At 38.9% G+C, this 15292-nt stretch overlaps 1 protein-coding gene and 1 long non-coding RNA gene across 4 annotated transcripts in view; one reads left to right on the forward strand and one right to left on the reverse strand.

The window, feature by feature from the left end:
* The window catches only part of LOC139590902 (uncharacterized), a 42623-nt gene that overhangs the window by 4739 nt on the left and 22592 nt on the right, over positions 1-15292 (forward strand). The window contains exons 1-2 of one of the 3 annotated variants that reach the window (XR_011679465.1): positions 1394-5259; positions 8836-9684. The exons of 1 other annotated variant lie outside the window; for it this stretch is intronic. This is a non-coding gene — a long non-coding RNA (uncharacterized lncRNA). Of the gene's footprint in view, positions 1-1393; positions 5260-8835; positions 9685-15292 lie in introns of those variants that run through there. One more of the 3 variants, XR_011679463.1, reaches the window with a different exon arrangement.
* The window catches only part of ARMC3 (armadillo repeat containing 3), a 62056-nt gene continuing 54292 nt past the window's right edge, over positions 7529-15292 (reverse strand). Inside the window, exons 17-19 of the mRNA XM_071428822.1 lie at positions 12013-12210; positions 9414-9576; positions 7529-7995 (exon numbers count right to left, since the gene is read on the reverse strand). Of these exons, the coding sequence (XP_071284923.1) occupies positions 7795-7995; positions 9414-9576; positions 12013-12210 (562 nt within the window). The 3' untranslated portion in view covers positions 7529-7794. The remainder of the gene's footprint in view (positions 7996-9413; positions 9577-12012; positions 12211-15292) is intronic.

Here is a 15292-nt window from a genome sequence, read left to right on the forward strand (position 1 = left end):
TGTGGGAACCTTAGGTGAGGAGCTTTTGAAAAGGCACAGTGTACTGAGTCAGTGGTAAAAGTTTTTGTCCATATCTGCTATGTAGGAAGAGGGTAGAAAGGATCAGAGCAGGCTCTAGGTTTCACATGGACCTCTTGTTTCTACACCATACTGCCATTCATCTAGCAAGAAAAAATTCTGATAAACCAGGTATTGCTAACCCATTTATAGTGAACTGCTTTAATTTCTGAGTGCCAAGCAAAGATACCTCCCCACCATACCTAATGTCCAGCAGTGTTTCAGTATCGAAACTGAGCACTGACCTGACTGAAACCTCTGCTACTCTCTACTACTGAATTTCTGTGGTCAGCAAATTCACAGCAAGAGGCAACAATGCACTGAATCCGTGGCAGCCCCTGGATGAGGCACTGGAACACATTCCCCTGAGAAGCTGTGGATGTCCCATGCCTAGAAGTGTTCAAGGTCAGGTTGGATGGTGTTTGGGACAGCTTGGTCCAGTGGAAGGTGTCTCTGCCCACTATGGGGGTTGGAATGAGATGATCTTTAGGAGCCCTCCCAACTCAAACCATTCTAGGATTCTGTGACTCCCTTCCCTTCTCTATCCCATGGTAAAAAATGCTACAGAGTAATCCCTGTGTAAATAACTCCAGAATTCCAACCAGAGGTTTTGCTCAGAAGAAGGCACCCTGAGCATTGGACCAGTGTGATCCTTAGCACATGGAACCCTGCTTCCTGAGCTCACCCTGCATTTCACATTATTTGTTTTTTGGACCTGTACCATATGCCACACAGCTCTTGCCTTGTGGAACCTGCAGGGAGCTTACTTAGGACCAACATTAAATTTGGCCCAGTGCTGCAAAGTCCAAGTCCCTGTCAGTTCCTGATGCTGTCTTGTCATTGGGAGTTCCTGAAGAAATTTAGTACCTGAATAGCCCAATATTTGGGCTTATAGTCCCTGGCTTTTTTTGCACATACTTATACCTAGGAGCCAGCCTTTAGTCACTAGGTCTCTCTTTGGTAATGCAGCTCCCATTAATAGCAGGTGAATCTCGGATTAAACCCACTTACATTAGAAGTCTGCAGAAAAAACAGTGTAATGAAAAGAAACTGGCACTCACAGCATGTGATTCTTCTGTATGATCTATCATGGATAAACTGTGTCTTAAGAGTGCCCATTTGTCAGAGAATTCTCCAACTTTGGAAATTAGATATCATTACCAACATCTCTTATATCTTGGGACACCGAGCAGACCTCCAGTCTTTCATAATATGTTCCCTAATGCCAATTAAAACTAATGACTTGACATTTTGAAAAGCCTTTTGACTCTTTAAAATCTTTTTGACACCTGGCCTTTAAGGAATCTTCTTTCAGACTGTGTCACTAAAAGCACCTTGTTCAGAGAAGCTCCTACTCAAAAGGAATTAAAAACATGCTATGGTGTGGGGGTTTTTGTTCAAATCCTTCTTATAACTAGGAAGAACAGCTGATCTGTAGAAAAAGGTGTGCTGATTTTGAATGGGATAGAGTTAATTTATTTCACAGTAGCTGGTATGGGGCTTTGTTTTGGTTTTGTCCTGGAGACATTGTTGATAACATGGGGATGTGTTTGTTACTGCTGAGCAGCCCTTACACAGCACTAAGGCCTTTTCTGCTCCTTACTCCATCTGTGAATGGGCTGGGGTTGCACAAGAACCTGTGAGGGGACAGAGCCAGGACGCTGACCCTAAGTGACCAGAGGCATATTCCATAGCACATAGCATCATGCTCCATGCATAAAACAGGGGGGAGAAGAAGGAAGGGGGAGGACATTCAGGGTGGTATCCTTTGTGGTGTTGGTGGAGGTCCACTCCCTGCATGTGTTTAGAAAAGACTGGACATGGTACTTAGAACCATGGTCTAACTGGCTTGGTGGTGTCTGGTCAAAGGTTGGACTCAGAGATCTCAAAGGTCTGTTCCAACCCAATTGGTTCTGTGATTCTGTTTGTCTTGCTGAGTCACTGCTAACACGTGATGGAGCCCTGTTCTCTTGGGGATGGCTGAATACCTGCCTGGCCATGGGAAGTGGTGATGAATTCCTAGGGTTGTTCTGCTTGCATGCGCAGTTTTTGTTTTACCTATTAAACTGAATTTTCTGATTCTCTCCCCCCAGTTACAGGAGGTGGAGTGCATGAGAGGCTGTGTGGGGCTGATGGCTGATGTTAAACCACAACAGGATATAGATGAGAAAACACAAGAGATGAGTATCAGACACAGTAAGACAATCTAGGGAAGTCTCCTGGAAATAGTAAGAGAAAGCAACAAAGAAATGGAGAACAGCAAGACTGCAAGCTGTGGGAGCAGCAGGCACTGAGGTCTCTGGTTGGGTGGTTAGCTCAACCTTTCTTGCAACAAAAGAATGAAGCGACTTTGAAGCAGTTTCTGCTTCACAAGAACTTGCACCATGTTTTTACAGCAAACTTGCACAACACTGGCACCACAAAAAGGAGATGTTACCCACCATGGAGCCTAGGGAGAGTTTTGTTATTTTTATGCAGCATGGATGAGGGAGGGAAAACCAGCAGCAAACAGCACTTGCTGAAGAGCTTTTTTTGTCTCTTATTCTAAAATAAGCAAAGAGATCCTGTGGAGCCCAAGCATTTGGTCTGCTGGAAGACAGGGTCTGCTGTGCTCACTTGCCAGGTAGGACCAGCATGAGGGGAGCTGGTTGTGGACAGCATTGGAGTAGGTGGGTGTAGCCTGGGCAAAGGGCTGCATGAGTAACAGGATCTGCTGCCTACTCTGATACAATTGTTCTTCTCATCTTGCTGCATTTCCCCCAACATCTTTCCAACTTCAAGTAAGAACTTGCTTCAATTATGCTTTGTACAAGGTTTCCATAGATGGTGTCTTAGCATATCAGTGAAACATCAATGACCCGGAAGAACCAGCTGGTTCATTACCATGCAAGTAAGCTCACTGTTCATGAAAGGAAAGCTTTTACTAGCTCATTGTATCTCCAATACTCCAATTTCTTCCATGTCCTACAAATAACATTTTTATAGGTCAGAGACACATATGTGTGTATATATGGGTTAGGGTTAGGGTTATGTCTCTCTCCTGTATGTCTCTCCAGCTGTGTTTTGCTCATTCCTGTGCATACTGTACCTGTACGTGAATTCTAAATTCTGCCTGGGTGACAGTGGACAAGAAAGGCCAGATAAAGTTATTCCACTATTTCTGATATCTTTCAGTGTCAGAGATAGTGTTTGTATAATAGAAAAATAATAAGCTTATTAAGAGGGCTAAAGAGCTGTTAATTTATCTGCAAAGGTCTGCTGTAGTAGCAGTTCTGGAGAACTGTCCCATGGCACAGCTGTAGAGTTAGAGGGTTTGTGTATTGGATGTGCCAGAGGGTAGTTGTAGAGGTGTATCTGTGCTACGTGTTTTCATCTCTGTGTAAATGTGTTATTAAATCCCTAGACACACAGAAATCTGCTCAGCTGTGAAGTGCTGAACCCTGCAGAGTACTCTGGAAATGCACAAATGTATTTGAACCATGCTTTTTACCTTCTCCATACTGACTATTGTTGGAGATAGGTTACTTTCAAGGACAGACTCCTGGCTTGAGTCTGTCTGTCCATGCTTTCTTCTTATGCTTTCTTCTTCTACTTTGTTGTGATGTGTTTGGGCTTTTAATTATATAGGGATTTTTTTTTTCAGTCTTCTGAAGGAAAATAGGTAGTGCCAAAGAGTTGTTGGGAGGAAGACCCTTGTATAAACCAGCAAGGCAGCTATGAATATAATAAATGTTTTAGTGCACTTTTCTGTGTTAACTAAGTTGACATACTGGCCAGTAAAGGTCTACTGTCTCTGCAGTTTCCATTCTGACACTGTGTGTTGATAATGAGCTGGATTTACAGAGAAATGAATCATGTAGTAGAAGAGGTGCAGATCCATGCAAAGAAGTTGTAAATGAAATAGTATGTCACCATTCAAAGCCCACGTTTCTTAATAAAAGACTTGTTTTTCCCTGAAGACAAGTTTAGTGAGAAAAGTAACAGAAAAAAGTTCCTCTTGCATCTGAAAATAAATATGCATTTTGTTCTGAGAGCTCTGGATTCTTCTCAGGACCCAGAGTTAATCAGCAACAGAGATTTCATGGAGGAAGAGTTAATTTCAATTTCTACAAGCATGGGAGTGCACAGTTTGAGGGAGGGATGTCAAGCCAATGTTCTAGTTTAGTAGTGGGTAATCAGAAACCATTTGAAATGTCCCAAAGCTATAAATTACACTGCAATTGTTCCCTGCTAGCATAAAGATAAAACAAGTGTAAGTTACCCTCAGTGTTCCTACTGCTCAGGATCAAGGGCAATAGCAGAGAAGCATGGAAGAGCTGGTACTGCTGCTGCCAGCAATCTGTACTGCCTTGGCATCTGCTGGGGGAAGCAGAGTCCACTTCTGCAGTGAGGTGATTACCAGAAGCACCCCTCAGAAACAGGCCTCAGCCAAAAACTCATCTGCAGAGACTGGAATGACTCCCTTAGCCACAATGATCCCAGACACACAGAACAAGCAAAAGCAGAGGTTTGCAGGGCCAAAGCATTAGACTCCCTCATACCAAAACCTCTACAGGAAGTTGCAATCCCATTGATACCACCATCACTTTGGTCTGCTGCTTTACTGACTCACATTCATCAGACAGGTAGGAATCATACCTGACCTTTTATTAACACAGTCCAGATTCATATTTCTTGATATGCAGATGTGCTATATATTAAGCATTGTGCTTTTCAATGCCAAATCAAAATTAAAATTCTTTTTAATGAGTAGTGGGAGCAGTGGGGTGTGTATGTGTGTGCATGTGTGGTGTGTCACTTGCAGATGCCTTGGAAGAGACCATGCAGGAAGCTGAGCAGGGCACTTCATCATTTCTGCACAGCCAATACTAAGCTGGGCAGTTTCCACGAACAGGAGGAAAGAGTCTTCATGCCAGCTTCTCTCAGAAGCACAGACACAACAGTGAGGATGACTTGGGGGTCCTCATTCAAATCAGGATCTTCAGTCCCCATCACTGTCCTGGGATAACCATCTACATGCCCTCTTTTTCAAGAAGCTGAGCATATCTCATTTGGTTTTTATTCTGCACAGCTGCTGGCCATGAAGCCATTTCTGTGTCATTGCCTGGTGGTTACAGCTCTGGAGGAATGAACCTTGTCTCATTACTTAAGACAGCTCTTCACCTTGCAGGAGAGCACCTAATTAACAGGATCTTGTTCTAGGTAGGATACAGTTTCTACATTTTACAGTAGATATTTACATGTCTAGGCAGAAAAATATAAGAACATTTCTGGAAGTGGGTATTAGAGACCCAGACTATTTTTTTCCCAAAGGAAAAGCCTAATTGCTACTCCCAAATATTAAGTTGAAGAGGTTGCTCAACTTTTCTGTTTCTGTAGTCTATTAATCCTGCACTCTTTTCTGCATGACAGCAGATCTTTAAAAAGGGATGCAGAGTGCTTAGTAGCCAGAACAGATCCTGCAATGAGGTAGCTGCAGACTGTTTTGTTTGTGCTTAGGAAGGCATCAAGCCTGACTCCTTTCTGTGTGACTGATCTGCCCAGTGAACTATTATGTAAAAGGAAATAGGAGCCCTTCCCCATCTGCTCCTTAAATGAAGGTAGGCAATCAATTCCCTCAGGCACAGCCCAAGCCAAATGGTGTGTGCTGGGTATGTCCTGGGAATACTCACCCAGCTGAGCCCCGTAGAAATGTTTAAACATTTTGTTTTCTGATTCAGTTCTGGAATGAGTGTGAGCTGAGCTGCTCTTATCAAAGGTGGGGGATTCTTCACCAGGCCATGGACACAATTACAGGTCCCTGATTAGCATCAAATAAAAAAGTGTGGCATTTCTTGACGTACTTGACAAATAAAGTACAGTTTTCAAAGTAACCATTTTAGATTGAAATGTTTATATTCTATCTAGATCTTAATTCTGACAGCCAGGTGCATTACAATTTTGAAGTGACAGAACTCAGTACAAAGTTCAAAACTGTGAAAGACATAAAACATTTTTGGATCCTACGTTTCTGGATCATCAAATTCTGCATTATGCAATGCAGGGTATAGTATTTGGTTTTATTTATTTAGATAATTATTTTATGTAAAGTGAGCTTATAGGTCTAAAAATTTCCCAATTTTTATTTTGAAAAACTGCATTTTGTCTGTTTTTTTAAATATTGATTTTTATTAGAAACAACAAAAATTGCTTTCTTTTCAAGACCTCCTCAAACACAGTAAGTCATACTTTAACATTATGGTTCCAATACAAAATAATGAAATTCCAATGTAAGAAAACTATACAAAATGATAGCTAGCAGGAAATTAATTCTTATTTTACTTCAATTTACTGGACTTTCAAAGTTGTGGGTTTCTATACCCAATCATACCTGTCAGTGAGAGCATATGACCTTCCATCAGTCTCCTACCTGCTACATAGCAATGATAAGAAACACATCCTCACCTTTCTCTCAGTTCTGCCAGCACATCCTGCATTTTGTTTCCAGATTTCTTTTTCATTCTGATGTCTAGAGGACTGTTGAACATAAGGTAAAAAAAATGAACATGAGGCCATATAACCAAATTTACAACATAAATTTAGACAAAATGTTCCCCTAAGGGCTACCAGGAAATCAGGCTGCATGTCAGAGGAGGAAGGAGAGGGAGTGGTGGGATCATGCTCATGAGCAGTAATGAATACAACAGATACAAACTTCCTCCTCCTCAACCAAAGCAGTCAAGGCATGTGACTGCTTATACAAACATTAAAAAGCTAAAAGAATACAGACCCCAATTTTTTTAATCACATTTTTGGTAGGCAGGAAGTAAATTCCTTGTTGTAGGTGTTCTGGTCTTCTGAAACTCAGTTCTGTTAGGCCTGCACTGGCCTAACTGCTGTACAGTACATTCTCTCAGCTTTCCACAGTAAACTCAATTGATAGTGGTGCTCTCTGAAATACTCCAGTACATCCCTGACAGTTTCACTAGGAAGTGTTTCCCAGAGTGTTCTAGCCAGTGTTTTACCTCTCTTAAAAGCACCACCACTCTTCAGCAGCACCACTTTACCCAAGGCTGCAAGAAATACAAATTCCCTGTCTTAAACTGCTGCCTTCTCGGAGTCCATTTTATCTTCAAGTCAAAAATAAAGAACTTAAACAGATCACAAGCACTAACTTATCAATCATCCGTCTTTCCTGTGCCAGGACAAACAGTATATACTTTCATCCAGAGTATCCTTTTTATCTGTAAATATTAACTCTGCCAAGTTCTAAGAAATATAAATGGGATTTTTTTTCTATGGAGGCTGAAAGTATACTGTTACTGTAGTTCTAGTTCTCAATTCTTGGATTATTTCACACAAAAATTGTCCAGTTGTTTTTAGGTGTCTTGTAATTTCATCAGATGGCACATTTTTTTGCTTTATGGACATGAAATTCCTATAAGTGTGCATGGGATTTGAAGGAAAATTAAAAAAAAAAGAATATGCTGTATTGGAATTTAACCCATTTAATAGGCATTGTAATGTTAGCATACACCAAATATTATTGATTACCAAATTTTAATCTGTAGTTTTGCAACTTAGTCTTCAAATACTACAAAAAAAATTAACAAAATTTCTAAGCACTGAAGCTAGATATCAAAACCACATTTAATTAAACATTTCAGACAACATGCCAGATATGCTTCTTTTTGATAGTTGGATACAGCACTGCAAACATATTTAAAATATTTATTTTGGTGATGTTCATCAAGATTATTAAATACGTTTGTATTGATCAGCCTTTGCACTTCCTTGTTTTAGCAAACAGCCTGGTTCAAACATTACATCTACAACATACTCTTGAGGAGGAAGCAGAAGCCCTTTGGGAGAGTATTCAACCAATTTAACTTCATTCCAACATCTGTTATACTTGCCACGAACTAAACTACAGCCAATGCCAATTCTGTCTGCTATCACCTAAAAAAGAAAGAAAAAGTAGTTAATGCAGTTAATTCATGTAGCTTCTGTGATATACAGCAAGGCCCAGTGATGCTTAAAAACAAAACCAACACCTGAATGTCCTAGAGCTTTCTTGAAACATGCTTTATAAATTTCCCAAGTGTTCCAAACTTCAAACCTTTATTGTTGGTTTTGTGTAGAAAGTGTAGGTTTTTAAACGTTATTTCTCACATTTCCAATGCACAGCTTGAAAAACATTAATTTTAACTCTTTTCAAACACTGATATGGTAGTTCCCAGCAATGGTTTTTGTCTACTTGGAAGACTTTACTTCTGAATAACATTTAAAGTATATTTAAGCAATGAGGTGTAGGCACACTGCACACATACAGCTAGTATGAAATATTAAGTGTAAAAAGGTAACATTTTTATCAGTGTAAGTTTATGACTGTTGCTTCACTCTGAAGCACACTCCTTGCTTTTCAGCCCTGGAAATGTGGGAAGCAATGAAATGCGAGGCAAGTGTCTGCTAGATGAAACACCTGCCCTTCCTCTGGGTTGCACTATCACAGACAGACCTATAATGCTTTCCAGCTACCAAACTGCTTTTTCAACACACATCTGCTGTGAAGGAATGAAATCCTGGAAGATTTTTAACTTGTTACAAATGGACAGATACCCATTGCTTAGAGTGCTGTGGCTTTAAGAGAGATGACCTGTCCCCACAAAAGTTTCTTAGGACAGTGGAGTATAATTAATTCACAGCCTCAGAATGTCATAAAATAAGTTGGAAACTTTATCTCCTCATGGATACCATAAATTTAGGGTTGTACACTTTCTCCTGTGTACTCTTTCCTAGGTTCTTCCTTCTTGATGTGTTTGATTCTCTGTTTCTTTCCACTCAAGAAAGAGAAAAATCCAGCCAAGGAAAAAGGATGGGACAGATAACCTGCACCAGTACATCTTCATACAAAGAAAAAACAAATAAAACTTCTCCGTTTCTTCTAAGAAATTAGAACATAGAAGCTGTTATATACTATCACAGAATACTGGATAGATACCAAATAAAAAATTGTCTCAACAAGTTAAGATTTGCAGCATGGAAAAACAAGGAAGCTGCATAATTCAATATTTTGCAGTTTACAGAAAATGTAAAATGTTTTGACTCCAAATCAAATACTTTGGCTTTTTGCCATTTATCAAGTATTCTGCTGATATCACTTAAGACAATTTAATGACAACAAGAATGTTTAGAGAAAGAAGCGATGCTGGCTTTCATTCACTGGGAAATCAACTTTGCTGTCGAAAAATTATGAAACTGTATACAAAAGATTTTACATGAATATAAATAATGTATCAAACTGATGCAAATATACTTTAGTTTAGATTATCCATTTAACAACAATATGTGCTGTTGCAAAATAAATGATAATGTACCTTGAAAAGTAAAGCTCTGTGATAGAATGTCCCTCTTTTGATTCTCCCGATAGGCACAATGTTGCTTTTCAGGTCAAATTCTATTTCACTCATGTCAAGTTCCCAGCAGAAATTATGTAGTTCCTCTTTTTCAACAGGGCCACCCATCCTGTCTGCAACAAACCTGTTTCAAATGTATACTGGGATCAATTAAATCTATAATTCCTCTTGTATTTATTGCAAAAATGCAGCACAATAAAATGTATACAAGCAAGAAGGGAATGACCTTTAAGACTGTAATACTTTTTCTACTTTTGCTTAATTAATTTATTTTTAAAATTCATTAATTGGTATTTTAAATATGCTTACTGATTAATACAGATAACCATAACTCAGGTCATTCATATTTTGTCACCTAAACCAAGGTGCAAAAGCAGAGATTCTGGAGAGCTGTAGTATAGGCACAAAGTCATCAGAAAAGGTCATCAATAACAGTGTAATTACTGAAGAAGTAATTACAGAAGCTGATGGTCATGTTTACAGGTAACAGATTAGGTGAGTTACATATTACAGTCACCAGACCTATCATTTGTTTGAAATAGTAATAAAAGCATGAGAATATGTATGACAAAAATAAAGCCACAGGTAATGACCCCAACATAGAAAAGCAGCTGTATTCATTGAAGGTACTTATCTTCTATGTGTGCTTTCTTATATTGAAGCCAATATTTTGCACATGAGCGGTATTTATCCATTTAAACAGATGGCTCAGAAACAGAAACAGATCAGAACTCATTGTCAGTGCAAGTTCTGCCAAAACCACATCTTTTGGGGGAGTGTGCACACACAGGACCAAGCCCTGGTTTGTAAGTCTCCCCATAGACACACACACCTTCATCTCCCCTGTGCAGGTCACTGTGTGTAAAGACCTTTGTTCCCCTCAGTGTCTCAGCCACAGGCACAAGGGTTATTAAGGTCTCTCACTCTGGATGAGATGTTGCAGACCTGACATGAAAATCACAAGCCATTGCTTCCAACAGGGAGCTAAAACCTGCATCCCCTCCTCTGCAGAAGCAGTAAACACGTTCCTCTGCCCAGCACAAGCAAGGCAACCTCCGAGGCCTCACTTTTCAAAATTCAGAGTTGAGGAAGCATTGGTTGCAATAGCATGGGCACAGGGAACTATCACCAAGTGTGTCAGACAGGGTATCTTGAAGCTGGGAATTACTGGGTGAAGCTGACAAAGTGTGGGGCAGCACAGCAGCCCCTTGCGCTGTGTGTGCCCATGGGCAGCCCTCATTAAAGAGAGCAATGCTGCCCAGCCAGCGTGCTCACCACCACACAAAGGTGTGCTGTGTTTGTTCCAAAGGACACATCCAGCATTTCTCATGTCCCTCATCTAGCCTGACCTCATCCCCAATGAGCACAGGAGGAACTCCAGCCGGGCTGCCAGGCTGCTGAGGGATGCTGCAGCTGCCTTCTCCCCCACTCCCTATTCAACACATGCTATTCAGGCAGGTGCCTGAAATGGAACACAGACAGAAAAATCCCCACAGAAAACATTCTAGTTAAATTTCCCATGATTGTTTCACTGGGTTGTGTGTCTGCAAGTATTTCACTGGTGTATTAGAAGAGCAGATTTATAAGAGAATTTTATGGATTCCACCTTGAGGAAGGCAGCATGATTTATACACAGATGGATAGTTAAGGATGAATTTCTGTCCTGTCAAATTCTGCAATCAATGGAAAATTCATTCCTCATATCACATTAGATGACTTCATTAAAAACGAGAGTTAGTAAAAGTAACAAATTTTGTGAAAGTAAGTGAGATCTGATGCCAAACTCTCCAGATTCAGGAGGCAGTCTGGAAACTGCTGAGATATAAAGGTTAAACTATGGAGAAGATGAAAACAGACACTTTGCTTGGAGGTGACAGTGATTGGTGCCCAGGCTGAGCAGTCAGCGTAACCAATGAATCACACATTGATACCAACAGTCTGTACATGCACTATTGCAATATTCTGGCACTATTAAATCGTCAGGATGTTAATTACAAGAGCACTTAAAAGCTATGTTAGAAAACTTGCATTATGCTTTTGGCTCAATGGAAAACAAAATACCACAGAGTTGCAGTCCCAAGGGGTTCCAAAACCAAGCAGGCAGGAAAGATGGCAGGAGAACAAACATGATACATGTCACTTGCAACCATCTTGACTGTTGGGTTTGGGTTCTAACCATGTTTTTAGGCTTTGCAAAACCTGGAGCTCTGGGGCTCCTTGATTATGTAGATGCTATATGCAGCTCATGTGTTCACTGGAAAGAATCAGTACAGATGTATAAATGCGAAAAATACCCTGAAATTGTCTATGAGAATATTTTTTTTAATGAGAAATTGATAGTCTTTTGTTGCAAGTAATACTTTATTTTAAAATATATTAAATTAATTGCAACAAAATTAGAAACAAGAAGCTTAAAATCTAAATATGTCAGCATTCTGGGCCAAAGCTGATTTTGATTCCACTTAAGCATGGGAAAATAACTATTTTGAAAAAGTTGACTTTGGATAAGAAAACAGTTATTTTACCAATTCAGCTTATGGAAATACGATTTGGTACTCACTGTGCAAGAGCCACAACCTGTTCCCGGGTAGAAGTTATTGGTAGAATTGTTTTGGAAGCATCATTAATGTAATCCATTAAAACGAAGTCAGGTGGTGGTACCCAATGGGAATTTTCTAGCTTTATTTCCTCCAGGATTGTAGGTGCAACTCGAACAACTTCTTTTGGTTTTTCCTCCTCTTTTTTCCCTTTCCCTTTTCTTACAGAGAAAAAAAATGATACACTTATCTAGAATACTATATTCTCTAAAGTTCAAATTCAAACACATTAGTTCGCCAACAGGACATTTAGACAATTTGACTAGGGAGAGGTGGAAGGTAGGAGGCATCTTTTATTTTGATAACAAATATCCAAAATCTACCAAGCTGTAGAGAACACTTGTGGAACATGACCACAGGAGGTGGTTAGGAACAAATGCCACTAGCTCCATATTGACATTGTTGTCAATTCTCATTTTATTTTTAATTAATGGCTCTGATATGCCTTTCCCATGTATGGATTATATAGAGGAGGAGACACTTACTTACCTACTATATAGATATAGGGCATATTTTTAGTTATGGTTTAGTTTTGTATGGATATGAACTAAAAACAACAAACTCCAATGATTTTTTACTTGATAAAAATCTGGTCTTCAAATAAAGGAAAAAATGGTATCAAAAGTACTGCTGAAATCTTGACAGGACTTTCCAAAAGACAGCCTCTGTACTTCAAGCATTATGCAAACTACAGCATGGCTTGCCAGAGAAAGATTTTACAATGATTCTGTGGTTTTGTTGACTCTTTTTCAAGGCACGTGCTTCATATTTTCGTAATGCTCGGGATCTGAAAAATGACTATGATCCTAAACAGGTATCTTAAGCACCCAGCAGAAGTATAAATGAAATTACTGTTCTGCTTAAATTAAATATTGTGCATTTCACAAGTTATGCAGCAACTATAAAACCATTATCTTACTAGAGGTATTATTAAGGTCTATACAATCAGACAGTTTAGGATCTTTCATTTGTGGGAACACATGAAACTAGTGTTTTGTAAGCATTGTGTCTTTTTTCAGTGCAGATCCTGAAAATTTTTACTGTGAAATACAACAAAAATTCTTTATTTCATTTTACAGTTCTGGCTCATTTTTTAAAATCTGTAATACTTCTGGTGATCTTGAAAGGAAAAGGAAAAAAAAAGAAATAAAGGACCACTAGAGTACATGGCTCCAAGACACACTATCATTATTGCATGCTCTTCAAATTATTCTTAAAATTTATACTATGAATAGCACTCTTAAGATGGAAGGCATTGAACAAAGCAAAAGGGCATACATCATTATCAGTAGTTGAATTCAAGCAATTTGTCTTCAGAATACTTTGCAAACTTTTCTTTAACCTATGGAGATCTACCATATTCACAAAGAGCCCTTTAAATAGGTGTCACAAAGCACATTATTTTAGAAGGGTAACCAATTAAGATCTAATCTTAAAATTATAGAAAATTCACCATCCTCTTAAATAAACTGTTCTGGTTATTAATTACCCTTACACTTGGAATAAAGCAGAAAAACAGTTTTCTTTATCTAATTTGACTCTATCTAACTATAGCCAGAGAACCTTATAAAGCTAGATTAAATAGCTATCTACTTATCAATTTATCCATTTATACATTATGGTTAAAGATATTGTGTTTAAAAAATCTTGAATTACTCCCAACTCTCTGGTGTCCAGTTTAGGAGGTTTTCAAAAGAGCAACACTTACAAATGCTACAATTCTTGTTTCTCTGTCATTTTCCCTTTCCCCTCCCACTTCTTCCCTTCTATCCTTCCGGTACTTTCTTTTCTCTATAAGAAGTGCGCCATTAAATTACAGTGCTAGAGGAGAATTTGTTTCCTATTCCTACCTATTCAAATGACTCTAGAATCACACTTATTCTCCTCCTTTCCAATTTTCAGGAAAAAAACACCTGAGAGAGATGGGTTTGAACAGTGATTTGTTTGGGTTTTTTTGCTGCTGCTTATTTCTCTCAGGTATGACTATATTGTGCTCCTTGGTGGAACAGCTGATTTAAGGTTGTCGTCCACACTTGTCTCTGTCTTACTCCTCAACTCTTCAGTTCATCATATCTGTCTAATCCTTATCTCATAAGGAACTGTGGAGCTGCTGTCTTACAGCTCACTGTTATAAAATAACCAGTAACCTCTACAAGAGACTTCTACTGCCCTTTTTTCTTGCCCTCTTTTTTAATTCCCATTCTCTTGCCAGTGGGAATTGTGACATCAGAAAAAAAATCACTCTCATTTCTCAGAGCTGTCTTCTTAGTCATGAGACTGCTTGCTGTGAAAGCAGAGGAATATTGCAAAGGAGAGCTCATGGCACTTAATAGTCTCCAAGCTGTTTCTGATTCTTTGCAACTTTAGTACAAGAGTCCAACAGGTCACCAGAGCATCAGCTGGAGGAAAAAGGCAGCCAATACAATATTCTACCATCAAAAGCAGCCATGACACCTATGTTCTTTCCCATTTTGTGTAGCTTAAATGCCCTGGTTCTCTTCTAAAAAGGAACAACTTAGCATTGGGGAGTGTTTCCTTGAATGCAGTACTGAAACATAGGAGGGAATAAATACACATTTATTAGTCTACATTAAATACAATCTTTTAGCCCAGTCAATGTGTATATCAGATATGAAACTGCCTGATTAAAAATGTTGCTGCCAATGAAAATATATGTCAAACTATCAACTAGGCACTTCCTCACATCTAATTCAAACATTTCCAGCAGACAATTACAACTGCCCTTTCTCTTGGCTTTCAACTATGGTTTATATAAAGTAGTATCACTTTTTCAAAACAATGGTTTTAAACAGTGTTCAGTAGTACTTTGCAAAATAATGATGAACAGAAACATATGATCAAAGGAAAAAATACATAGGAAAAAGTCTAAGCATGTTTGAGACTTGGAGTCAGCTACTGACCTTCAAGTACTCCCATATATCTCAGAAATTAATAATAATAATGATGTATGAATTATGGATTCAAAATGAATGACAATGGGGTTATAAATCATAGAACTTGATCATGACATTCAAAAGCAATTATTTCATACTTGAAGAAAGGAGTCCTTGCACCCCTGCAAGGTTTACTATGGGAAATTGAGTCAGGTATTTATTTTTTCCTAAAGAAAATTTTTTGTTTTTCAAAGGAGTTGTGGTTGCAAACAGAGCAGTCATTTACACTGTAAGTGATATAAATTACATTAGAAAGCAACTATCCAAGTGTATCCTCATCACACACTGT

Source organism: Agelaius tricolor, unplaced genomic scaffold, assembly GCF_023055355.1.
Source record: "Agelaius tricolor isolate 1412-34295 unplaced genomic scaffold, bAgeTri1.0.p SCAF_6, whole genome shotgun sequence".
Lineage (NCBI taxonomy): Eukaryota > Metazoa > Chordata > Aves > Passeriformes > Icteridae > Agelaius > Agelaius tricolor.